Source organism: Myxine glutinosa, chromosome 1 (genome assembly GCF_964187855.1).
Source record: "Myxine glutinosa chromosome 1, kmMyxGlut1.1, whole genome shotgun sequence".
In the NCBI taxonomy this organism is placed as follows: Eukaryota; Metazoa; Chordata; class Myxini; order Myxiniformes; family Myxinidae; genus Myxine; species Myxine glutinosa.
The window spans coordinates 430503082-430531081 of NC_136261.1; the positions used below are offsets into that span (position 1 = coordinate 430503082).

A 28000-nucleotide genomic window follows, 5' to 3' on the forward strand; every position below is an offset into this window, starting at 1 on the left:
AGGTCACCGACTCCGATCGGTGTAGCCGTTTGAGCGGCACCCGGGAAAACAACATCGTCACAATGAGAACAATGAACGTTATGCGAACGCAAATGTTATGCGGGAGTCCAAACCTGGGAATGCTGGAGACTAAAGTTGAAATTGGGAAAACTAAATAGCCTATTTTACTCCTGGGGATCCCAGGATTACCCACCGAAAATAACTTTGCGATCGGTTCAGCAGTTTTTACGGTACCTTCGAACGGACAGACAGACAGACGGACATTTGTGAATGAATGATGCCGGACAGACGGACGGTGATGAACAGACGGACGGACAGTGAATTATAGTAAGATGGTGATGGTATACCAGGTGTACCTTCATAACTTCGTTTTACTAAAACTCCCATTGAGTGATGGATCAGATGTTTCACTCATGGAATCTCATTATAATCTCTGTTTATGTGTTTGTTGACACAAGCAGATTTTCATGAGACACCTGGCGCTCTGTTGTGTTACCCGTTTGTGATGATCGAGTGCACCTTCTGATGATCTTATCCAGTTTGTCATTTTATTTAATACCCTGAATGATTATTCTGAATGAATATACTCGGGGAATATTCTTTATGTGAATAATCAAGGAAAATCCCGTCAAATGATGGATTCGCCAAACTCAACACAACACACAGGATTACAATAGATACAAAGTTATCGATTACATCCAATGAATGATTTACAACAAATAATGTAGTTCAATAAATGAGACTTTACCTGGGGAGGATTAGTGGTGAGAGGAGAAACTTGTCAAAACATTCCATATTGGAATGAGAGCTTCAACATGCCTCCCTGAACAGGAGGGCAAGGTGAACCTGGGCATACCAACCCCCGAACCCCCACTAACAGGAGGGAAAGGTGATCTTGGGCATACCAACCCCCTCACCCCCACCAACAGGAGGGTAAGGTGATCTTGGGGATATCAACCCCCTAACCCCCACCAACAGGAGGGTAAGGTGATCTTGGGCATACCAACCCCCAAACCCCACCAACAGGAGGGTAAGGTGATCTTGGGCAAACCAACCCCCTAACCCCCACCAACAGGAGGGTAAGGTGATCTTGGGCATACCAACCCCCAAACCCCACCAACAGGAGGGTAAGGTGATCTTGGGCAAACCAACCCCCTAACCCCCACCAACAGGAGGGTAAGGTGATCTTGGGGAGACCAACCCCCAAACCTCCACCAACAGGAGGGTAAGGTGATCTTACCAACCCCCAAATACCCACCAACAGGAGGGTAAGGTGATCTTGGGCAAAGCCCCACCAACAGGAGGGTAAGGTGATCTTGGGGATACCAACCCCCACCAACAGGAGGGTAAGGTGATCTTGGGCATACCAACCCCCTAACCCCCACCAACAGGAGGGTAAGGTTATCTTGGGGATATCAACCCCCTAACCCCCACCAACAGGAGGGTAAGGTGATCTTGGGGATATCAACCCCCTAACCCCCACCAACAGGAGGGTAAGGTGATCTTGGGCATACCAACCCCCAAACCCCCACCAACAGGAGGGTAAGGTGATCTTGGGCAAACCAATCCCCTAACCCCCACCAACAGGAGGGTAAGGTGATCTTGGGGATAGCAACCCCCAAACCCCCACCAACAGGAGGGTAAGGTGATCTTGGGCAAACCAACCCCCAAACCCCCACCAACAGGAGGGTAAGGTGATCTTGGGGATACCAACCCCCTAACCCCCACCAACAGGAGGGTAAGGTGATCTTGGGCATACCAACCCCCTAACCCCCACCAACAGGAGGGTAAGGTGATCTTGGGGATGTGAACCCCCTAACCCCCACCAACAGGAGGGTAAGGTGATCTTGGGGATATCAACCCCCTAACCCCCACCAACAGGAGGGTAAGGTGATCTTGGGGAATATCAACCCCCTAACCCCAACCAACAGGAGGGTAAGGTGATCTTGGGCATACCAACCCCCAAACCCCCACCAACAGGAGGGTAATGTGATCTTGGGCATACCAACCCCCTAACCCACACCAACAGGAGGGTAAGGTGATCTTGGGCATACCAACCCCCAAACCCCCACCAACAGGAGGGTAAGGTGATCTTGGGCATACCAACCCCCAAACCCCCACCAACAGAATGGTAAAGCCATCTAACCCATCCAGACACACATACAAACTTGCACCTGCACACATGGAGGTGGACACTGCACGGTCTTCGTTGCACCTCTTGAAACCCAACCATGTTTAAACTGTGGAGGCAGCAGCCAACGACACACACATTGTTATATTCCATAAGCAGCCAATGGCGGATGTTTGCATCATTGCTGGGGGTGTGGCTGTGCCGCTGATGTGAAGGTGTGCCGGCTGTGCCGCTGATGTGAAGATGTGCTGGCTGTGCCACTGATGCAGTGCCCCTTGTTTATACTAACCTGGTTCTCATTTTGCCGACATCAGAAGGATGACAGGCTGAATCAACCCACCTGATGTTATTTAACAGCATGACTCGGGCACAAACATATTACAGCAACCATATTACAACATACAGGAACCATATTACAATATACAGCAACCATAGTACAACATACTGCGACCATATTACAGTATACAACAACTATATTACAACATACAGCAACCATATTACAAGATACAGCAACCATAGTACAACATACTGCGACCATATTACAGTATACAACAACTATATTACAACATACAGCAACCATATTACAAGATACAGCAACCATATTACAAGATACAACAACCATATTACAACATGCAGCAACCATATTACAAGATACAGCAACCACATCACAACATACAGCAACCACATTACAACATACAGCAACCATATTACAAGATACAGCAACCATATTACAAGATACAGCAACCATATTACAAGATACAGCAACCATATTACAAGATACAGCAACCATATTACAGCATACAACAACCATATTACAACATACAACAATCATATTACAACATACAACAACCATATTACAAGATAGAGCAACCATATTACAACATACACAACCATATTACAGCACACAACAACCATATTACAGCAAACAACAACCATATTACAGCATACAATAACCAGATTACAGCATACAACAACCATATTACAGCATACAACAACCATATTACAACATACAACAACCCTATTACAATATACAGCAACTATATTACAAGATACAGCAACCATATTACAACATACACAACCATATTATGGCATACAACAACCATATTACAACATACAACAACCATATTATGGCATACAGCAACCATATTACAACATAAACAACCATATTACAACATAAACAACCATATTACAACATACACAACCATATTACAACATACAACAACCACATTAAAACATACGACCCTCCAGATACGCACCTCTTTCCATTTTCTTTCTTGCACCACACCTGCACCTCCTCAGTACCCATCCCAACGAAGTAGTCCTCCTCTTTACTCCTCACCTTAGCGACCGCTCTATCTTATTTTTCTTCATCTCCCCTTCCTCGTGATGAATCTGATTGGTGCCCTTGTATTGTGAATATAGGTAAGGTGTGTAAACGATGTCGAGCAGGACAACTCTGCTCTTTGTCTCTGTGCTTTGTCCATTTTTATGCTTCCGCCGACGAACACCGGAGGTATTATGTTTTCAGGTTGTCCGTCTGGCTGTCCGTCCATCTGTCCGTGATAGGTTTTTATTACAGCGATAACTTGAGAACGGCTGAAGGGGTAACGGTCAAAGTTGGTGCAGGTATGTATAATAAGGTAAAGGTGAACTGATTAGATTTTGGGGTAACGAGGTCAAAGGCCAGAGGTCATGTTTGGTAAAAATTATGTTGCCGCGATAACTTGTGAACCAGTGATGGGATTCTGACCAAAGTTGGTACAAGTATATGTTATGATGCTAAGATGTACTGACTTGATTTTGGGGGTTAAAAGGTCAAAGTCTGTGATAGGTTTATCACTTGAGACCTGCTGAAGGGGTCTAATTCAAAATTGGTACAGGTATGTTGACGTGTTTCGGGGACTCGCGGGTCCTGCACGTGTTCAGGGGAACTTCATGGACCCCGTTAAACCCGCTTTTGGGGTTTATTGGGATTCTGGTGGTTCAGTTCATTTTGTACATTTAGTGAAATATACTTTCATCAAGAACTGATCCGGTTATTTTGCGATCAAATCAATCAAATCATTTACCTGTTCATGACGATGTGATTACTGATTAATGTTTATATTACAATAAAGTTTATATATATATATATATATATATATATATATATATATATATATATATATATATATATATAATGAAATAAGTTCATTATTTATCTTATTTGATGTGAAATGAACTTTAACCCGAACTCTTCACTCTCCTCACCGTACAATACGGATTCTTCTTCTTCAAATGTGTGATTGAATGGGATGTTTGACTGAAGAAAATCCCTTCAGGTAGATGAAACCGTTTGTGTTTACATGGAATGGAGAGCGAGTGTTTATAGTGAAGGTGAGAGTGGGTTTGGATCGGATCACAGGTAGAATGTGGAACCATGGATGGAATTAACAGAGCGTTCATCAGGTATCTCCGACCCCACTGTTGGAAACATGGCCAGGCTACCTTTTGGGTGTTACTAGCTGTTTTTCTCCAATGAAGGGTTCATACCCGAAACGTCAGGTTCGCATTGTTTCCCACGGCGGTTTAAATCTCTTAACCCCTTTGAGTACGGGATTTATTTTTTTTGATAAAACGGGATTAGTTTGGCATTTTGGTATGGGAATGCAACCACTTACGGACAATCTATTTATAAGTATAGTCGATGACGTGTAGTAATATCATCCGTTCACAAAACTTTTTCGCGGGGTGCGGCACCAGACGTCATCCGTACTCAAAGGGTTAACCTTCGTGGAAATCTCTTCCATCCAATCCAAACACAGCGATCCATGTGGAACCAATCACTTTAAAGAGTCTTGTGACGAGTGTTACGGATTCATCACTTCCGTCTTTGTGATTTTCATCCACTGGAAGTATTTTTAGTTCCATGTACTATTATTGTTATAGTTTGAGTGAAATGGAGATAACTGTCTTCAAAAGTAAAAATTAGTGTTTTAAAAGAAAAACGAAATGCATCAGGAGAAACCAGAAGAGGAGGAAGAAGAAGTGGATCAAGTGAGATTGGGAGAGAAAGGCCGATCTGCTTGGAGGTGTTGAGCGGACGCTGGCGAACGTTGGTCATGAGCGAATATTGGTTTCCCCAGGAAAGGGGTTGCCTTTGACAGTGTAGTTATCGCTGTGTTAGATAAACCTGCATGATGGGTTTGCGGTTGTTTCTGAAAGGGAATCGTCGCGGGAGAGCCGGTACGCCTCCATTACGGGCCCATCCGTCATCTCACCTCGCGCCAGCCTTTTCACCACGCACCAGCTGTTAGCCTGGTTTTTGTGTGTGTCTTGGATTTTGATTGGGAATTCGTGGTTTTCCATTTGTGAGCCGCTGCTCGTTCATATCAGCGCCCTTGTCTAGTGAACCGAAGGTGTGAATTCCCAGTCGCCTTTTGGGTGAACTTTTGGCCTGACCGACGACGGCCCGACACCCACCCAGTGGCTCTTCGGCAGCGTCGACTGTCAGCAGGCCTGGGTTCAGGTCTCAGTACGACCTGCTTTCTTGTGATCACCGGAGCGTGGATCAACTTTGGGCCTGGTGCCGTGGCAGTGACTTTGGGGGTGTTACATTTCGCTCACGTGGAGTACCGTGAGTTATCAAGTTAAGAAACTGGTGGTACCATCATAGGAATTATATGGTATTTTGTTGTGCAATTGAAGTTATATTGTACTTGTGCGAGTTGTTATTATTGTGCGATATTAATACAATACTGGGTTTTTTTTGTAACAACTGATTGGTGTGGTTTCACCATTGGTCATTGGCACACATAATATCACATCTTTCTGCCGTGACTTTTTCGGGGCTCGGGGGTACACCGTGACCAGGGTTTGGGGAGGAGCACATGACACGAGGAACAAGCGAGTGATAAAATGACAATTTAACAACCGGTGTGATGACGTCACTATCAGTTGATGTTGAGTTGGAACCTTATACTACGATAATGATGTTCATGAAGTTCGTGTAGCATTCACTATTTCAATAAACAAGAAGAAAAAGACATATAATGACACAGCACCTGCCGTGGTTTCAGTACTTTTGCTGTATTTTGTTCAAGGCTGTCAGTGTCAGTCGGCCATCTTTGGTCACATGACAAAACGAAATCTTCTCCATATGTAATACTCATGTATTGTCTTTGTGCCACGTTTGAACAAAATCGGCCCATTCGTGGGCGAGAAATGGATGGGGACACGTTTGGGTAACAGAATTGCTGCCAGTCGGCCATCTTGGATCTGATCTCTTTAAAAAATGATTTGCATATGTAAGTCATCATTCATTATCTGTGTCCCAAGTTTGAACAAGAGCGGTAAATGCATGTCCGAAAAATGTTTGAGGACGTGTTCATCATCGGGTTTTTAACAACTAAAATGGCCGCCAGTCGGCCATCTTTGATCGCATCACGAAACAACGTGGTGTGCATATGTATACTGCCATGTGTTGTCTTTGTGCCAAGTATGAACAAAATCGGTCCATACCTCTACGAGATATGGTTATGGACGGACGGATTGATAAACATCTTTAGAATAACAAAGATAAATATGAAATTAATGTGATTGTTACTGGGTTGTGGAATAACAGATTATTATATGATTTTATAACAAGGATTGATAAACATCTTTGGAATAACAGATTATTATATGATTTTATAACAAGGATTGATAAACATCTTTAGAATAACAAAGATAAATATTAAATAAATGTGATTGTTACTGGGTTGTGGAATAACAGATTATTATATGATTTTATAACAAGATCCCTGGTGTTGGGCTAGCGGCTAGGGTGCCGGCTTAGGATAACCAAGGATCCTGGGTTCAAATCCCGATCAATCGCTGAATTAACGCCAGGGGGGTTGACTCAGCCTGTACATCCTTCCGAGGTCGGCAAATTGAGTACCAGCTGACTGGTAATTCCCTGCTTGTCATTAAAGGCGGCAAAAAGGGTTGGCGTCAGGAAGGGCATCCGGCCGTAAAACATTGCTTCAAAAAGGGGACCGAAAAACAACAACAACCACAGTTCCCGAAAAAGGCCAACCCCCGCTTGCGGGGAAAAATGGCCTCTAAAGGTGGTTTTTTTTTAATAACAAGGATTGATTAACATCTTTGGAATAACAAAGGTAAATATGAAATTCATGTGATTGTTATACATGGTTCCCACTTGTATTTGGTCCCGATGTGTTTGTGTACCTGTGTTTGATTTGTACCTTATTTTGCAATAAGTTTTACTCTTACCTGTTTTATAGCTGTTTTCCCAACTTCGTGACCTGCACATACATATGAGGGCGAGTCAAAAAGTTTTTCCTTTTACAACAACTTTGAGAGCCACACCCGTGACTTCTATTCAAGGCTTTAAGAGAATCATCCAGTTCTGGGAATAACGTGACATGTTTAGAAACTGCAGAAAATGATGAACATCCGTGTCGAGTTTCTTGGTGTCGGCTCGTTATTTATGGTTAAGGGGTTGGGGGTGAGTGGGGTAAATGTATTGACTACGTTCGACGTACAATGTCGAATATCCTATGATGGCCATCCCAACTTTTCCCACCATTGGGCCAACATTAGTTAGTGTGCTATCTGGAGAGTATTTTTATTGTTAAAGAAACAAACTTTGGATCAAGTGAGATCCAAAGGTACTTGAGGAAGTACCTCAAGTGTAACAAATACCATAAGTTTCTTATTTTCATCAATTTGTACATGTTGTCCTCCCTTTAAACCAACGATGTGCGTGTAAGAGAGCGAAGTGAAACACCCGGTTTATCTGGTTTTCCTTGTTCTTGTTTATTTCTATCACATATTTCATTCTGATTCATGTTGAATGCAAATTCATTCCTTTCTACTTCACAAGTCATGGAAATATTTTTTCTATGAAATAAAATGTTCAGGAAAATGTTTTTTCAAAACAGTTTTTTTCAGCGTAATTTGCACAGTTATGTGATTCTGATTAAAGATTGACCCCACTTGGCCCCAAAAACATCTTTCACTCAATTATGTAATACTGATCCAAAATTGACCACACTTGGCCCCAAAACATATTTTACTCAATTATGTAATATAGATCCAAGATTAACCCCACTTGGCCCCAAAACATCTTTTACTCAATTATGAAATACAGATCCAAGATTATAAACCACACTTGGCCCCAAAAACATCTTTCACTCAATTATGTAATACAGATCCAAGATTGACCCCACTTGGCCCCCAAAACAACTTTCACTCAATTATGTAATACAGATCCAAGATTGACCCCACTTGGCCCCAAAAACATATTTCACTCAATTATGTAATACAGATCCAAGATTGACCCCACTTGGCCCCAAAAACATCTCTCCCTCAATTATGTAATACTGATCCAAGAATGACCCCACTTGGCCCCAAAAACTTATTTCACTCAATTATGAATTACAGATCCAAGATTGACCCCACTTGGCCCCAAAAACATCTTTTACTCAATTATGAAATACAGATCCAAGATTGACCCCACTTGCATGATAGGGGCCTGAACACAGAACTTTGCAGTCTTAAGCAATGCATCTTATCCGTATAGCCAATACCAGGTTTTACTCTTTCATGAACCTTCTTATGTAGAAAAACAATTAGTTCACCCAGTGTTACGTGCTCCTCCCCAAACCCCGGTCACGGTGTACCTCCGAGCCCCGAGAGGAGTCACGGCAGAAAGATGTGTTTTTTCTGTATGTGAAAGATCAATGGTGAAACCACACCAGTTGTTACAAACAAACAAGTATTGTATTAAAGTCACACAAGAATAACAGTACAACTACAATAGTAATCAATTGTACAACAAATATATCCTTCGTATGATGGTACCATCATTTTCGTACAGTATAACTCACTGTTCTCCAAGTGAGCGAAAAGAAGAACATTCTCAATGTCTCTATTCCCGGCTTCAAGCCAAAGTCGATCCGCTCCAGTGATCGTCAGAACGATGTCTAATCGAGACCAGAATCCCGTTCGGATGACAGTCACACTGCCAAAGATGGGCGAAGGTGTCCTCCAGAAGCGATGAAATCCTACCTTCTGATACGGACGTTCAACGGAACGTTGAATTCACGTTACACACACACACCAAATTAACGTCTGGACACGGTGAAAATGGTCAAATCGAGGTGAAAAAACCATGAGCGAAGCGCAAATCCTGCACGAGGTAAAATGGCCAACGGCCCGTTCTCGTGGCGTAACTAATGATTCTCTTCGGAATCGACCGCAAAACCTTTCACGCAGGTTTATCTGTCACAGCGATAACAACTCTGTCGCAAGAATCCCTTTCCCAGGAAACCCAAAGTTCACTCGCGACCTTTGTTCACCAACGTTCGCTCAAGACCTCGAAGCAACGAGGCTTCTTGTCCGACTCACTCGCTCCGCCTTCTCTTTCTTCCTCCTCCTCTTCTTCGTCGTCTGGTTCCGATTTCATTTAAAACATTAACTTTTTACCTTTTGAAAATAGTAATATCTATTTCCCTTAAACGACAACAATAATAGTACATGGAACCAACAATGTTTACAGTGGATGAAAACCACAACAACGGAAGTGACGAATCCGTAACACTCCCCCCCCCTCAAGAAAGAAAGTTTGAACATAGTGAAAACTTTCTTTGTATGCAAAAACTCTTTTGAAAAACGAAAGTAAAACTCACACCCAAATGATCAATTCACGTGAACAACAAAAATTAATATTCCCCAAAATAAAGCAACAAAACTTCCAAACAACCTACAGGAATTTCCAAAGTTAGTTCACTCTGGATAAAGCATCAGCAATGACATTGTCCCTGCCCTTTACATGCTCAATTTCCAAGTTGAACTCCTGCAAAGCCAAACTCCATCTCATCAACCTCTGATTTTTATTTTTCATTTTATGAATGAAGGTTAAGGGGTTTTGATCAAAAATCCAAAGCAAAGCAAATCTATAGCACTTTTTGAAGGAGGCTGAGCTGAGAGCCAGGTTTCATGGTGGTTGGGTGGTGAGGAAGTATTCACTGCATGGATGCATTTAGGGACGTGGAGTTCACAGGTTAATCCGTGTAGGAATCTTGGTTCGGCTGCTCCTGAACACTCAGTGCTTCCAACTCTTCTCTTGATCATAAAAATCATAATAACGGTTGTAGAGTCGGGTGCTGTAGTCACGTGAGTAGCGGTCCCCATCTCGGCTACTACCGTAATAGTCATCCCGTCGAGAGTTGCCAAAACTGCGCTGCTGCAGCTGGGAGCCTCCGTAGTAATCACGACTGTGGCCGCCACCAAAACTACAACTCCCAACCCGGGAGCCATAGCCACCCCTGAAACTACCTCCACGTTTTCCTCCTCTGTAGCCCCCTCGACGCCCATGGCCTGCCTTCTCTACTGTTATAGTCCGACCATCCAAATCCTTGCCATTCAAATCCTTTTCTGCATCTTTGGCGTCCTCTGTGTTTTCAAATGTGACAAAGCCAAACACTCTCGACTTTTGCGTCTCCCTGTCTTTCATCAGCAGCACTTCCAAGAGTGGTCCATATTTGCCAAAGATAGAGTTCAGAACATCTTCACTTGTGTCAACGTGCAGTCCACCTACAAAGAGCTTGCCAACATTGCCTCCATCCATGACTTGTGTGTGCTGACACTTAGTTTCAGGGTACTCGACAAGTGTGACGTCAGTACCTTCTCCTTCTCTTCAGAGCGCTTCCTACCCATAGCACGAGTCACGGCACAGGATGGAAAGATACCCGGAATCTCCCGCTCTAACTGGGCGGTGTTATTTTCCATACTAGGCTTTTCAACAAACATCGGATTACCAGAAACTCGCACCACCGGCCAAATCATTCCCGATAACAAAAGAGATTCCCTCTACAGGTAGAGTGGCTTGTAACCCCACAGTGACTGGTCCTGACACCAAATTAGACTTCAAATGGAGGACATGAAGAGGAGCTTTAACATAGCCACCAACCCCCTGTAAAAGAACACTAATACCAGTTGCCGTCTTCTCTGACAATGGCAAAATGCCTTCAAGCATCAAAGATTGATGTGCTCCTGTGTCCCTCAATACCCTAACAGGCCTCTGGTTAGTCAAGTCCCCATCCAGTGACACAAAACCCTCTGAAATGAAAGGTTTGTAACCCTCTTGAACATGGTCATTCTGTGATGCCGTAACTTTGGCATGGAACCTTCACAAGGCACTGTCCTCCAAGGACGATTTCTTACATTTGCCAATGCATTCGGAGTTGCACTATTTTGACTCCGCTCCTGATTTTTCCTTTTCAGGGTGTAACATTGGGACATCAATTGCCCAGGTTTCGTGCAAAAAGCGCAAGTAGGCCCAGAGGGAAAACTCGTGGTCTGCCTCGGGCCCCCCGGAAGATAAGTCTGTCTTGGAATTGTAGTCTTCTGATCCCTAAAAGTCGCGGTATCAGATTTGTCCCCATATTCATCTCTAGGCCGCCAACATGAATATTTGTTCTCCGCACCTGATTTACCATAACTCCCCTGGCTAACTCTAGGTGGGAAGTTAGGTTTGTGGAACCCCATCCTGGGTGTCAAGGCATAGTTATCTGCCACGGTTGCTGCCTCATACAACTCTGGTACTTTCTTTTCATCCAGATGTACATTAATGTCCACGTGGACACACTGTTTGAATTCTTCCACCAAGATCAATTGTCACAACAGGTTGAAGTCTTTCCCAATCTCCTTCGAGTCACACCACCTATCAAACATGGTTTCCTTCATTCTGGCAAACTCCACATGGGTCTCACTCTCCCGCTTCCTGGCATTCCTGAATTTTTGCCGGTAAGCTTCAGGGACCAATTCATAGGCTTTGAGAATGGCTTTTTTCACTTTCTCATAATCTGCACATTGGTCAATCGGTAAAGCCAATACATATCTTGAGCTTTACCCACCAGAACACTTTGCACTAACATAGTCCACTACCCCACAGGCCATTTTAGCATTTGAGCCACTTTCTCAAAGTGTAAAAAAAAACTTGGCTACCTCCTTTTCATTGAAGGGTGGAACCAGCCTCACATGCCTACCAACATCCCAAGAGTTCTGACTAGTTGTCGAACTTTGTCGAATTGTCGACAAAGTTTGTCGAAAAGTTGTCGAATTCTTCCAAAGTAAATTGCTCTCTCTCATGCACAGATTTATCCCATCTCGTCTTCAGTTGTCATACCCTTCCTCCCGTCCATGGTACACGGAATCTTGTGGTGAGGCTGTTGCCCAGAAACAACTTGCCTTCGTCTCCTGGAAAGCAAATCCAACGGAAGGAAATCTCATTTCCTTTCACAAAGCCCGAAACAAGTGTGTGTCCACCCTCAGGAGAGCCAGGAAACAATATCTCTCCGTTCTCAAGACCGAACTCTCTTATCTGTCTCCCTCTTCCAAATCCTGGTGGCGTCTGGTCAAATCCGTTTCTGGTGTTTGTTCCCCCTCCATCCCCTCCCTTACCTCAAACGGCTACACAGCTGACTCCGCACGTGAAAAAGCTGAATGCCTCAACTCTGTGTTTGCCTCTAAATCTTGTGTCCCAAACCCATCCCTCTCTGTACCCACCATACCCAGTCGTACCCTGCTGCTCCTGGACTCCATGTCCTTTCCTCCTGACAAGGTGGAAAAGTTTCTGTCAACCCTCGACTCTGATTCTGCAACTGGACCCGACGGCATCAGCCCACGGGTCCTAAAATCCTGCTCTGCTGCTCTATCTCACCCTCTCTCTGTTCTCTTCACCCTCTCTTTTGCTCAAGGTCAACTGCCATCTGCTTGGAAATCAGCCAACATCACCGCTTTGCACAAAAAAGGTGCAAAAACAGATCCTAGCAACTACAGACCAATCAGCCTTCTCCCAATTATCAGCAAAGTCATGGTATCCATCATTGCTTCTGATATGAAATCTTTCCTCTTCTCCAATGGCTTGATCTCTGATCATCAATTTGGTTTCAGACCAGGTCACTCTACTCTGGACATGCTGCTTCTGCTGTCTCAACAATGGATGGAGGTCCTCAATGCCAAACAGGAAATTAGAGCTGTCTCCCTCGACATATCACGTGCCTTCAACACGGTCTGGCACCCCGCTCTGCTCACCAAACTCTCCTCCTTTGGTATCCATGGAAATCTCCACGCATGGCTGGCGGACTTCCTCTCTAGTCGTCATCAACGTGTGGCCCTGAATGGGTTTCTCTCATCTCCTCTTCCTGTTCAGGCTGGAGTTCCCCAAGGCAGTGTTCTGGGCCCCGTGCTTTTTCTGGTCTTCATCAATGATCTCTCTGACTCTCTCGAAAATCCTCTCTATCTCTTTGCTGATGACTCCACTCTCTGCCGCTCCATTCCTCTTCCCTCAGATCGGCAGTCTGCTGCCTCCTCACTCTCTGAAGACCTGGACAAAATCACAGACTGGTCAAACAAGTGGAACATGTCTTTCAATCCTGACAAATCTCACACTCTTACTATGTCTCTCTGAAAAGATCGACTGGACAACCCTCCCATCTACTTTCTCAACAATCCTCTCCAAGAAGTTCTGTCGCTCAAGATTTTGGGTCTCACTATCTGCCATGATCTTTCTTGGGAAAACCACATTTCCAAGCTGGCCTCCAAAGCCAGTCGCCGACTGGGCATCCTCCGTCGTGCGAAGTCCTTCCTCGGCACACCTGAGCTCCTCACCACATACAAGGCTTTCATCCGCAGCTCAATGGAATACTGTTCTCCCCTATGGGCCGGTGCTCCTGCCTCACACCTAGCTCAGCTTCACGCTGTTGAAACCAAAGCTTTCAGAATTATTGGAATCTCCCGCGATGAAGCTATCTCTGAGGGCCTTTCACTCACTCACCGCAGGCAGGTAGGTGGTCTTTCTGTCTTCTACCGACTCCTCTCCGGCCTTGCACCCCCAGCTCTCTCTGTGCTCTGTCCCCCAAATATTCCTACAGGTCGCACAAGATCTGCCAGCAACCCTCTGATGGTTAAACTGCCGAAATCTCGGCTCTCCGCTCACCTTCACTCTTTCATTCCTCTTTTCTCCCACCTCTGGAACAAACTCCCTCACTCCCTTCAATCCCACTCCTCCCTCCAGGTCTTTAAAACAGCTGTTCACCACCATCTCTTATCTTCCCCCATCCAAAACCTTGATCTTTTCTACCCCCGCTAATTCACCCCAGATCCACCTTGTTTGAAATTCCAACTTCTTTCCTGGAAGTCCTGGCAGTGTCCATATGTTTTATACCTCTCCCACTGCCCCCTTCCCCTCCCTCCCCCCCAAAGCCCTCGCCCTCTCTCAGATCTCTCGATGTCTCCATGTCTCTCGGTCCCTGCTCTCAAATGTTGTGTTTGTGTCCTTCCCCCTCTCTCCCCATCTTGTCTACCGCTCCCTATGTTATATGTTTTATGTGTCGGTTTGTCTTTCTGTGTAATTAATGTTCGCTCTTTCACGAGCCTCGATCTTGTATTCAAAAAAAACAAAAAAAAACTCTCTGATGGTTAAACTGCCGAAATCTCGGCTCTCTGCTCACCTTCACTCTTTCATTCCTCTTTTCTCCCGCCTCTGGAACAAACTCCCTCACTCCCTTCAATCCCACTCCTCCCTCCAGGTCTTTAAAACAGCTGTTCACCACCATCTCTTATCTTCCCCCATCCAAAACCTTGATCTTTTCTACCCCCGCTAATTCACCCCAGATCCACCTTGTTTGAAATTCCAACTTCTTTCCTGGAAGTCCTGGCAGTGTCCATATGTTTTATACCTCTCCCACCGCCCCCTTCCCACGCCCCCCCCCCCCAAAGCCCTCGCCCTCTCTCAGATCTCTCGATGTCTCCATGTCTCTCGGTCCCTGCTCTCAAATGTTGTGTTTGTGTCCTTCCCCCTCTCTCCCCATCTTGTCTACCGCTCCCTATGTTATATGTTTTATGTGTCGGTTTGTCTTTCTGTGTGATTAATGTTCGCTCTTTCACGAGCCTCGACCTTGTATACAAAAAAAAAAAAAAAAAAAAAAAAAACTAGCCGGCATGGATACTTCTTCTCTCCGTTCTCCCAGTAATTCCAGCTCCTTGAGTTTAAGTTCCTTCTGATGCTCCATGTCACGTTCCTTTAACTCCCTTTCGGCTCTCCTTCCCTCTGCTCTTCTCTCCTCGAATTCTCGTTCCTGTTCTGCTCTTCTTTCCTCGAATTGTCGTTCCTTTTCTGCTCTTTCCTTTTCTGCTTTCCTTTCCTCTGCTTTTAACCTTTCCTGGCTCTGCAGTTGCATCTCCATTTTCCGAAGCTCCACATTTTCTTTTTCCTCGGGTAACCAATCCAAGGCTACCTCTTTCCATGTTCCTTGTCCCACCAGAAATTCTACCACCAATGTCTGCATCTCTGCTTTCTTCATATTAGCTCGGACCTCCAAGTTTTCATATTTGTCCAATATCATGAGTTCCAATCTTTTTAATGCTTGGAACTGTGCCTCATTTGGGGATGCGGCAAACTTTTCTGCATCAAACACCATGGTGACTAGAAGTTGGCGCTTGTTAACCTTCACACAAAAATTTCAAATTTTTTGGAAAAAATTGGGAATGCTAGAAAAATTCCAAATTTGGGAATTTCAGGTAATTCTATCCCGGACGAGATTTGGGAATTTTGTCAGCAAAGACGAGCCCCCAATTTCTGTTACGTGCTCCTCCCCAAACCCCGGTCACGGTGCACCTCCGAGCCCCGAGAGGAGTCACGGCAGAAAGATGTGTTTTTCTGTATGTGAAAGATCAATGGTGAAACCACACCAGTTGTTACCAACAAACAAGTATTGTATTAAAGTCACACAAGAATAACAGTACAACTACAATAGTAATCAATTGTACAACAAATATATCCTTCCTATGATGGTACCATCATTTTCGTACAGTATAACTCACTGTTCTCCAAGTGAGCGAAGAGAAGAACATTCCCAATGTCTCTATTCCCGGCTTCAAGCCAAAGTCGATCCGCTCCAGTGATCGTCAGAACGATGTCTAATCGAGACCAGAATCCCATTCGGATGACAGTCACACTGCCAAAGATGGGGAAAGGTGTCCTCCATAAGCGACGGAGAAATCCCACCTTCTGATACGGACGTTCAACGGAACGTTTAATTCACGTTACACACACACACACCAGATTAACGTCTGGACGCGGTGAAAATGGTCAAAGCGCGGTGAAAAAAACCTTGAGCGAAGCGCAAATCCTGCGCGAGGTAAAATGACCGATGGCCCGTTCTCGTGGCATAACGGCACTCCGATGATTCTCTTCAGAATCAACCACAAAACCTGTCACGCAGGTTTATCTGTCACAGCGATAACAACTCTGTCGCAGGAATCCCTTTCCCAGGAAACCCAAAGTTCACTCGCGACCCTTGTTCGCCAACGTTCGCACAAGACCTCGAAGCAACTAGGCTTCTTATCCGACTCACTCGCTCCGCCTTCTCTTTTCTTCCTCCTCCTCTTCGTCGTCGTCTGGTTCCGGTTTCATTTAAAACATTAACTTTTTACCTTTTGAAAATAGTAATATCTATTTCCCTTAAACGACAACAATAATAGTTCATGGAACCAACAATGTTTACAGTGGATGAAAACCACAATGGAAGTGATGAATCCGTAACACCAGAGCCAGAGAATACTCGAGTTTGGCGAAGTTAACAATAGCTGTCATGTTGTTACTCAAGTGTTGACGTGTGGTGCAGCGTTAATTACCTAATATTGGAACGTACCTTAGACATTTGGACCTTTTAAATCCCTTTGACCTTTCAAACCATTACAGACCTTTTACTTTCGACCCTTTAAACCCTCAGACCCATTCAGGCCTTTAGACCTCATAGACCTTAACAAACCCTTGACTTTAGACCCTTCAGAGATAAACCTGAAACCTCTTAGAGCTTTAAGTTTAGATCCTGAAGACGTTTTGGACAAATTAACCCCTCAAGACCCTATTCGACCCTCAATAACCCTTTGGCCTTCAACTATTTGGCTCTGCTGTTGGTGTTTCCTCCCTCTCTCTGCTGTTCCTTTTGTCCTGTCACTTTCTGATCCATTCATTGTATTTGTACGAGCTCTCGATCTCACACGAGCCTCGACTATGTATACAAAAAACTGCATTTCTCACTGAACACTGATCTTCATTACTCCATTCGACAATAATCTTCATCGAAATTTATTTGCTGCCAGCATTTCAACTGTTACCCACAATCCCTCTGTTTTGTGATTCTCTCTTCCCATCAAAAGTAAGTGTTTCATGTTGAAAATCCAACATGGCAACTGTTACGAATTCCGGATTTATGTGAATTACTATTCAGGTCATTTCTTATTAATGTTTATTCTATTAAAGGTTGTTGTGGTTAAATGGTCAGAAGCGCTCCTGGTACCAACGAGACCGGAAACGGGATCGTGAAAACCGGAAGAGAAAAAGGAGGAGGAAGACAAGTTCGAGAGAGAAGCGGCCATCTTGATCCTCGACCAGCTCTGACGCGAGCCGAGTCGATCTTTACCTGCTTTGGAACGCTGAGTTTGAAAAGCCCGTCTGGCGAGAGGAGTTACCTGCGCGGGGTGATTGCCTGTTACGTGTCAGGTTGCCGTGGGTTCCTGGAAGGAACCAAGCGTCCGGCACTGTTCGCCTCGACGCCTCCGAGGGCGTGTATGGGCCGCACCTTGGGCCTCGCGCGCTTTGCGAGCCATTCACAGCCCAGAGGCCGCGATCACGGGCTCCGACCTCAGTGGCTTGCCAAGGAGGTGTCCGCTGCAGCAGCTGTTCCCGGTACATGACGTGCATGTTTGGAGCACGTCAGCCGGGGGTCCGTTCAACCGCCCGTGTGCGGAGAAGTCGACCTTCACCTTGGTCTGGAGGGGCCCAGAGACATTGTGAGGGACAGTGACTATTGAGGGTGTCGTGAGTGGGGAAAGGGGGTAAATATATGAGATGGCCATCTTAGTAATATTGTTGATGGATTGTTGATTGTTGTTGATTGATTGGGAATATATTATTGATTAATCCGGATCCTTGGTGTGGGGTTTCTTATTGACTGGAATTCATATTGATTGCGTTACGAAAGTGTATAAATCATATATCTTTCTGGCGGGGTTCCTCTCACGGTCCGGGGGTCACCGAGACCAGGTAGTCACCGGGAGGACCACGTAACACAACCAACACATTCTATCTGTATCAGTGATCCTCACACATTTTCAATCACATACTCCTTCCTTTTAACTGTTTAACTTACATCGACAAACAAACACACACACACACACACACACACACACACACACACACACACACACACACACACACTTTAATACCCTGAATCTGAATTATAATTATTCCTCACATAATTGTTACCTCCACCACTGAATGTAGACAGAGTATCGATATGTTTTCACCCCTGTCTGTCGGTCTGTCTGTGAGCAGGATATCTCAAACCGTTATGGACGGATCCAAACGGCATTTGGTGGACTGGTTGGTTGTCTGACAAGGACAAGTTGATTCGATTTTGGTGAAGATCTGGATCCAGATATAAGAATTCTTCAAAGTAATTCTTCACCATTTAGATAGAGGGCCAAAAACTATATATAGCACGATATTTCAAAAAGTTTCAGACGAAACTTGGTGGATGAGTTGGGTCTGTGACAAGGGAATAGTGATTAGATTTTGGTGAAGATCTGAAATCGGATCCGGATCCGGCTTCGAGAATATGGTTACCTTTTTTTTTAGGGACTCTTCACCATTGAGAGAGGGGTCCAAAAACTATATATATCATGATATCTCAAAATGTTGTGGACGAGATATGACAAAACTTGGTGGATGAGTTTGGTAGGTGACAACAACAAGCCAATTAGATTTTGGTTTAGGTCCGGAGACAATTCCAGCCTATCAGTGGACTACAAAACTTATAAACTGTTCAGCCTGGTGGAGGTATGCGTTCTAACGAGGTATGCGGAGGTATGTGTTCTAATGAAGCCATGCTTCTAGTTATTTATTTAAATATAATTATATTTTTAAAAGCTTAACTTTTTCTTCTTTTCGATCTCCATTTGCAGGTTTTAATTCAACTCTGCTTCACACTCTTCTCTGACGCCAAGGAGATGGCTTCTTCTTCCTCTGATATGGGAGATAATTTGGATGCACTCACCTGCTCAGTGTGCCTTGCGGTCTATGAGGAGCCTGTTGGTTTGCCATGCGGCCACTCGTTTTGTCGTGTGTGTATAGAGACATACTGGGAGAGCAGGGAAGGAGACACAGCCTGTGTTTGTCCAATTTGCCGTGAGGTTTTTCCAAGAAAACCAAAACTCAAGAAGAATGTAGCCTTTGCTTACATAGTGGATAATATTGTGAATGTGAAGAAGGGAGGCACTGGGGGAACTTGGGGCACCGAGAGTCATTGTGAGGTTTGTAATGGAGAGGCAGCGAAGAGGTGTGTACCTTGTGAGATCCTCTGCTGTGAGAAACACCTGAAACCTCATCAACAGAAAGGGCACAAACTCGTGGATCCCGGAGTGAAGATTGAGGAACTAAGATGCACAGAACATGGAAAGCCAATCCAACTCTATTGCAAGGATGATGAGAGCTTGATGTGCTTGATGTGCACAGGTGGACAACATCAGGACCACAAAGTTGTTGCTGTGGAGATTGCTCATTCTGAACTAAAGGTGAGTAAATCAATTAAAATGGTTATGGTTTGTGTTATACCCAAAATGTTTTTTTAATGTATTGGGCTTGAGGTTACACCTGAATCTTTTTTTCTTTCCAATTATAAATTATCGATTTCTGATGATCTTGTTGCATCATGTTAGTGGAATAATGGAATATTCCTAATAAATGTGACATTTCTGAGAATGAGTGTCTCATCAGAATTGTTTATCATGTTCTGTTGTTGATCATTCACCTGCACAATCCGTAAAGAGGAATGAATAAGCTTTTCACGTGTCCATCTGATAAAAAGGTTAAATTGATGATTTTACATTAACATGATGAGGGTTCAGAATCCACCACAAGAAACTCAGTTTGTTTTGGAATAAGGAGGAACATTCATGGCCCAGAGCAACTTTCAATCTTCCAACTTAAACATTAAAAAAAGGCAGTGACGTCATATAATCTCAGTTCAGCAACCTGCCACATAATTATATAATTATTTAAATGTAGAGTGATGTAATCATGACAGCTTCAGTGCTTCACCAAACATCGACCTTGAATACAGTTGAGAAACAGTTTTTGTGGTTGATGTCGTTCTACGACTTTTTATCGTACATCTGTAGATTTAAACAAAAGAGATTGTTATGAAGTTTTAACAAACGGCCATCGTCTTCACTGTGATTTTTCTCACAAATGTATATATTAATGTGCAGTATTTATCTATTTTTGTGCAGGATGTTCCTTTTTAATCCACGGCAGGTTCACGATTCTTCATTCTGTTGTTTCTTTATTCTGTGCAGGGTGTTTTGGCTGCAAAGTATCCTCATGTGTCACAATCAATGGAGAGCGTTGCATCTCAACTTCAGCAGGTTCAGCAAGAGAAAGAGCAAACAGAGGTGGGAATCACCAAGGAATGGGTGTTCTTGGAAAGGGTCATGTCCCCCACCCCGTTCCCCATTTAAAAACTGAATGCACTCGAGGGAGGTGTTCGATCATTATGTTTCTCTTCTAATAAGTCATGGTTGTTTTGTGATTGGATGTATGATAACAAAAGATTCAGAAGAGAAATAACGATGCAAACAGAAAAAAGCAAACAACAACTAGAACGCCACTCTAGAGCGCATACTCCCGCCGTGGGTCAAGTTGGAATAGTACGATTTCACAAAAGTTTGAGGGAGTAGTTGAGTGACAACACAAGACAAGACAACACAAGACAGACACTGCACAGATATATATTTAGAATATATAGATCATGTTAAAAAAAACAAGGCAATTTCACTTACATTGTCGGATTCAGCGTTCAATTCCATATAAGTGAGTGTATTTTGAGGCATGTGTGACTTCAAATAAAATTATTGTAAGCCAGGAAAAACGTTCGTTTCATTTCTTAGGGATACAACATGTAAAGCTGGCCCAAACGTGAAAACAAAACTCGCTCATTTTAAGTCGTACAAGCTAATGCGACCACTCATTCTTCTTGGAAGAATCCCGTGCACATGCTGGTCACACTTTTAACTCACCTAAGTCTTTATAAGTTCATCAAATACTGACACCACGATTGACATTCGCTGAGGTAAATGTTGATATCTCTTCTGAGGTAAAAAAAAAAAAAAAAAAAAAAAAACAGTCTTAAAGCATTATACATATCAACGATACATTTCATGAAACGGGGAAACCTAATACACACTTTGCTGGTTTTAAAATGACAGAATATGTCTTCATTAGAAAAAAAAAAGAAGCACATTGAAGACGACGCTGCTAAAAAAAATACACTGCTCCAACGCATAACCACGAGTTTAAACTACATTTACAACAAATATGAAAACTGTTTTCATATCACAATGTTAAATATAGAATATATAGAAGATAATGTTCAAAAAAAATGAGCCTATCTTCCAATGGTAAAAAAAATCCTTCAAAAAGTTTCTGGATCAGGATAATATCCTAAGCTTCACCAAAAACTAATCAATTCTTCCTTATCCGAAGGGCAATCATCCCACCAACTTTCATCCAAATCCGTTCAGAACTTTTCCAGATATCTTGTTCACAAACACATGAACACACACACTCACACACACGGACGGACACGATCGAATGCATTACTCCCTAGCGGGAGTAATTAATCCAACAATTGCATGTATGTCTGCATGTTTGTATGTGTATGTGTGAGCTACTGCACTCAAGTGCAATGCACTGTGCTTCTGTTCTGGAGACTGTTAGATTTTGATCATTACCGATAGGATAGTCTTTACTTGATAGTCAGTGGTGGTAATTTCATAGAACAACAGCATATGTTCCATAAGTTTTTATATTGCTTTGAGAAGGGTAAAGATAATAATATAGTATTAAAATAGAAAAGCACCATGGGTCTAATCTGTTTATGTTTTTGTATTATTATCCCTATAGTGTCAAAATGGAGGCGAAGTTTCACTAACATTTTACTTTTGTAATGTAATTTGACTTTGACCTTGACCTAAATGCATGTTCTTGAGTTCTGGCGATCTCAAAAGTATCACCAAATAAATGGGCATCCTCAGTTTAGTTGGAAATGACTCCTTAAATGTTTTTCTACACTGTTTGGTTCCAAAATTAAGCGCGTTTGAACAATAGACCCGGTGGACTGGCGGCCATATTGGATTTGACCTCTCACGGTCCTCAGAGGTCAAATCTGACTTCCCTCCACATCTGAAAATAAACCTTATGGTATGCACTAACTATGTTAAAAATTTCATGCTTTTCTGATAAAATGCACAATTTTTGTGTTTATCTGCTGCACGAATGATGTCATTGCCATATAACAAATTGGGCTTAATTGGGTATATAATTATATGTTTAGCTTTATGGGTATATTTTTCAATTCGATCACCCCTATGTAGAAAAAAATACATCCTGTAATAATGATAATTGTTCGTGATAAATCATAAGATTAAAATAAAAGACTACATCAAATAATTCCATAATGTGATGGATGTCATTGGTTACCGATCCTGACACCAAGTGACTGCCAATGGCTCCCAAAGTGTGACGGATGTCACCTCCAGATAACTCCAAGAGGATGGCGTTTTTCCAAGAAAACCCTTCAGTAGAACCCTTTGGAATTGCCCTTTAGAATAATTGTTTAAAACCCTTTAGAATTACCCTTCATAATGACTGTTTAAAACCCTTTAGAATTACCCTTTGTAATTACTGTTTGAAACCCTTTAGAATTACCCTTTATAATTACTGTTCAAAACCCTTTAGAATTACCCTTAAGAATAACTGTTTAAAACCCTTTAGAATGAACCTTTATAATGACTGTTTAAAACTGTTTTTAATGACATTCATTCATTCATTCAATGACTGTTTAAAACCCTTTGGAATTACCCTTGAGAATTACCGTTTAAAACCCTTTAGAATTACCGTTTAAACCCCTTCAGAATTACCCTTTAGAATTACCGTTTAAAACACGTTGGAATTACCGTTTTAAACCCTTTAGATTACCCTTTAGAATTACCCTTTAGAATTACCCTTTAGAATTACCCTTTAGAATTATCCTTTAGAATTACCCTTTATAATCAATTAAGATTGAACACGGTGGGTTACAAAGATTCGTCTTCTTCATTTTTAATGGACGGACAAAGCCAAATATTGAAACGGCTTCACCGCATAAAAATCTAAATCATTAAATGTTAATTTAGACTTATTAGAGGTTGAAATATCCTATTGGTTCCTGGACACAATAATCTTTGTAGATAATAGTGCCCACTTCATTTTACCTTCAAATCCCACTCCTGGTACCAGTGACCTGATCCTATCAGCCATAATCCATTGTACCTTTTGTTAGTTTCTACATTTTTTGTTCTTGAGTTTTGAATAATTCAAACAATTATTCCTCCCAGAACTCCAGCAGAGATGCTGAGGACAGGTTGGAGGAGAAGGGGAAGTTGGTGTGCAAATTGGTGAATGAATCTGTGGATCTGATGAAGAGAGAAATCAACAAGAGGAAAATGGAGAAGCTTTCTCTTCTTGGCAAGCAGAGGGAGAAACTGGAGCAGCAGCTGGAGGATCTACGTCAAGGAAAATCCACAATGGACACAGCATTCCAGAAACTGGAGGCTGTTTCTTTTCTACAGGTGTGGTTTATCGTAAACTAGCAGGCATACCTGGCGTTGCCTGGTGATGTTCTAATCCTGTTGGCATTTTAAAGAAATCAATTTGGTGTTTTTTCTATTTTTGTGAGTGCCGAAAACACTTCCCTGCACCCACTAAAGAAAATTTATATTTAATATTTATTTAACTAGTGCACCTGCTCACTATGGGAGCGACAAGGAGTCATGTTATTATCCTTATTATTGTTACATTTGTGGGGGTAGATGAAGGAATCACATCATAAAGGTAGCACTGTATAGTTGTAGCATGGGCTGTGGAAAGGTAGGAGACATCTCAAAATGTTTAAGTCTGGAAAACTGTGAGCTTAAGATTGTTTACGTGTCGCCACACGGGAGTGATTTTGTGTTAACTAGGTCGGGTCGAAGGCTAGTTTCTCCCAGTATGTGATTGCCCCCTGTGGCTTTTCCCCAACGTTTGTACATTTATAAGGCCAACCATACAACCACCCCCCATTAAACAATGATGGCCATCCACTGCAAGCTGACAGAACCCGTACATTCCCGAGCGAATTAAACCCCGCCTCCAAGGAATTGTAAACAGTGGGCCACGCCCCCAAAGTTCTTCATTGGTGGAGGAGATGGGGTGTTTTGTTGGAGCTTGACTATTGGTCGGGGTGACATCATGCAGAAGGTGCGGGTAGAAACGACGGTTGGGAAAAGAGTCAGGCTCGGGGTCGGCTGGTTTTGGCATGGAGGAAGAAGAGCGTGTCTTTCTGTTGGTTCTTGTGCTTGGTGACGGAGCTGGTTCCTTTCTCTGTTTGCGCTTTGGAGAGGAAAACTGAGAGAGAGCAGTTTGGACAACTTTTATCGTGAGGAGGGATTGGTGATGGTGGTGCTCTTTGGGGGAGCTGGGGGCCACTTTGTGCTTGCTTGCCTGGAATTTCGAGGAGGACGTTTGGCTGCCTGCTTCACAGCATAGTGCGCTCGCATGGCTGACCAGCACCATTATGGGGCACTTCGACATGCAGTCCTTTCGTCGACCGACCTTACCAGTTAACGACCACCAAGCATCTAAAAGTCCTTGTTGAGATGAGAGCTGAGGGCCGGCCGACTAAAAGCAAACATTTATTTTATTTTATTTTTTCCTTGTGTGTTTTTGTGACTGGGTGATGACGTCTCAAATTCGGATTTAGTTTTACCTCGCCTTTCATGCACCTCTTTTGTTTATTCTTATTAAATTAATCATGTGGCATTTTTCATTTATTGTTTTCGTTTATTCGTCGTGGGTTCCGGAATAAACCCGTGTGTTTCACGTAGATAAACGTCTCGCAGCCTTTCATCTCACGCATTCCAGAACCACCAATAATTTGGGAGTTCGCTTCGGGAGTAAACACGATCGGCCATTCGTCACCCAGCAGTCTTAACCACTGTCTTAAACATGACGTTATTGCTGCCAATTATTATTACTATTATTTATGCTAGATAAGTTTTTTGAAAATATCAATAAAATACCAAAGATAGATATTCTCTGGCAAGACTGCTTTTGTAGCAAAGTTAAACAGATCATCACAGTCTTCAGTGAATGGATTTGTAAAAGCCCTCAGAGTTTGACAAGATTTTCCCACATTTTAAAATATTTGTAACATGTTTAGGTCGTGTGATATACAGAAAACAGTATAAACAGTTCAGTAGCTTCATTCTGAACATTTTGAGCCCAACATCTTTAAATTTGATTGAGTAATTTAAAAATTATGATTTTAAGCATCGTTTTATGGCGGCCATCTTGATGATGTCATAAAATTGTGTTCCACACATATTTGAGATGGCCACCAAGTATTTTTTAGTTGTTTGGGGTCTAATAAAGATAATTAGATAGGTGGTTTGCTTTAACCATTAAATGCCCACGGGACTTTTTAAATTACCATATACTACCTGACGAACACTTATCCATCCGATCATTATCATTTTTTTCCCCAGCAACTGTTGGTCTGATGGACACGGAATTTTCACCATAGGAGCACCTCCTCCTTCAGAATATTTTAATGATAATCATGACATCAGAGGTCATGTGTTACAGGTGCCATCTTGGAAAAACCGAAAAACGTTGCACCTCTATATCTCCAAAACCGCTCTATGGAAAAAATTGAAACCTGGCTCATTGTAAATAACTCCATATGGGGAATATGTGTTGTTAACGATGACGTCATTGGTGCCATAATTATGCCGTCATAATTCGACAGGCAACGCTTAGTCTGATCAGTTTGAAATGTATTGAGCATGATCGATGCCACAATTATTTAGAGAATATAAATGTATGATGTCATCGCTCACGTGGTCTGGCAGCTATATTGGATCAAAAAAAAAAAAAACGTTCAAAAACAGGATAGTTGGCTCACAGCAAGTTGACTGTGCAGGGTAAGTATTCTATGAATATCATTTAGTTTTCCATTGAGCCCTTTCTGAGATATAGAGGGGTGTTGAAGTTGTTGGTTGTTGAAGGGGAAAGTTGAATGTGTTTTTCCAAGATGGCGCCCATACCATGTGACCTATGATGTCATAATTGGCACAAAATGTTTTACAGGCCTAGCCAATCACTTGTTGAAAATTTAGTGCCAATCGGACCAACAGTTGCAGAGAACGTTGATTTTAATATTTAAAAAAAAGAATATTTATTATTACTTTATAATTCCCCTGTGTGCGTATTTGTGTCTGATGGAGGATCCGCAATGTAGGAATTGCAATTAGTTTATTTCAACATTTATTTTGTTTTGCGTTTATTTTATAATTAACATTGCAACAACAACATTAACAACAACATTGCAATAATTAAATCATTATTGTGGCATTTTTCATTTGTTGTGTTCGTTTATTCGTTGTGGTTTCGGGAACAAACAAGTGTGCCTCCATTCAGGTAGGCGCCTTCGCTGCCTTCCGTCCCGCATGTGCGATGAAAATAACCGCCAAGATTTGGGGAGTTCGCCTCGGGAGTAAAAATGATCGGACATTTGTCACTTCGTGGTCATAATCGCTGGGCGACAGGACAATATTAAGGACACAAACAACAAGCACGAATAATTAATGTAACGTGTTAGATATGGTGATGTAGTAGCCTCTGGGTAAAATGGCAGGAAAACCAGGAATTTATTTATTTATACGTCTTTAAACCTTTTAAATTAAATTCCATACTTGAAAAATGTAGTTGTTAGGATCTGTAGTTGTTAGGATCTGTAGTTAGGATCTGTAGTTAGGATCTGTAGTTAGGGTCTGTTAGGATCTGTAGTTAGGATCTGTAGTTAGGATCCTACAGTTAGGATCCTACAGTAAGGATCTGTAGTTGGGATCCTACAGTTAGGATCTGTCCTACAGTTAGGATCTGTCCTACAGTTATCTACTGTCTACTGTATACAGGATCTGTATAGTTAGGATCTGTATAGATCTGTATAGATCTGTATAGATCTGTATAGATCTGTATATATCTGTATAGATCTGTATAGATCTGTATAGATCTGTATAGATCTGTATAGATCTGTATAGATCTGTATATTAGTTAGGATCTGTATAGTTATCTACTGTCTACTGTCTACTGTATAGTTAGGATCTGTAGTTAGGATCCTACAGTTAGGATCTGTATAGATCTGTATAGATCTGTATAGATCTGTATAGATCTGTATAGATCTGTATAGATCTGTATATTAGTTAGGATCTGTATAGTTATCTACTGTCTACTGTCTACTGTATAGTTAGGATCTGTAGTTAGGATCCTACAGTTAGGATCCTACAGTTAGGATCTGTAGTTAGGATCCTACAGTTAGGATCTGTCCTACAGTTAGGATCTGTCCTACAGTTATCTACTGTCTACTGTATACAGGATCTACTGTCTCTGTCCTACAGTTAGGACTGTCCTACAGTTAGGATCCTACAGTTAGGATCTGTCCCTACAGTTAGGATCTGTAGTTAGGATCCTACAGTTAGGATCCTACAGTTAGGATCCTACAGTTAGGATCTGTAGTTAGGATCTGTAGTTAGGATCTGTAGTTAGGATCTGTTGTTAGGTCTGTAGTTGCTAGGATCTGTTTTTGCACCTTTTTGTGTAAAGCGGTGATGTTGGCTGATTTCCAAGCAGTTGGCAGATGACCTTGAGCAAAAGAGAGGGTGAAGAGAACAGAGAGA

General features: G+C 42.6%; 1 protein-coding gene across 5 annotated transcripts in view; it reads left to right on the forward strand.

Moving 5' to 3' along the window:
- Nucleotides 1–28000, forward strand: part of LOC137416485 (uncharacterized) — a 330130-nt gene that overhangs the window by 19365 nt on the left and 282765 nt on the right. For 3 of the 5 annotated variants that reach the window (XM_078770667.1, XM_078770670.1, XM_078770669.1), the window contains 3 exons: nucleotides 19151–19759; nucleotides 20543–20638; nucleotides 23621–23854. In XM_078770667.1, coding sequence (XP_078626793.1) covers nucleotides 19151–19759; nucleotides 20543–20638; nucleotides 23621–23854 — 939 coding nt within the window. Of the gene's footprint in view, nucleotides 1–18685; nucleotides 19043–19150; nucleotides 19760–20542; nucleotides 20639–23620; nucleotides 23855–28000 lie in introns of those variants that run through there. The other 2 variants (XM_078770668.1, XM_078770671.1) reach the window with 2 other exon arrangements.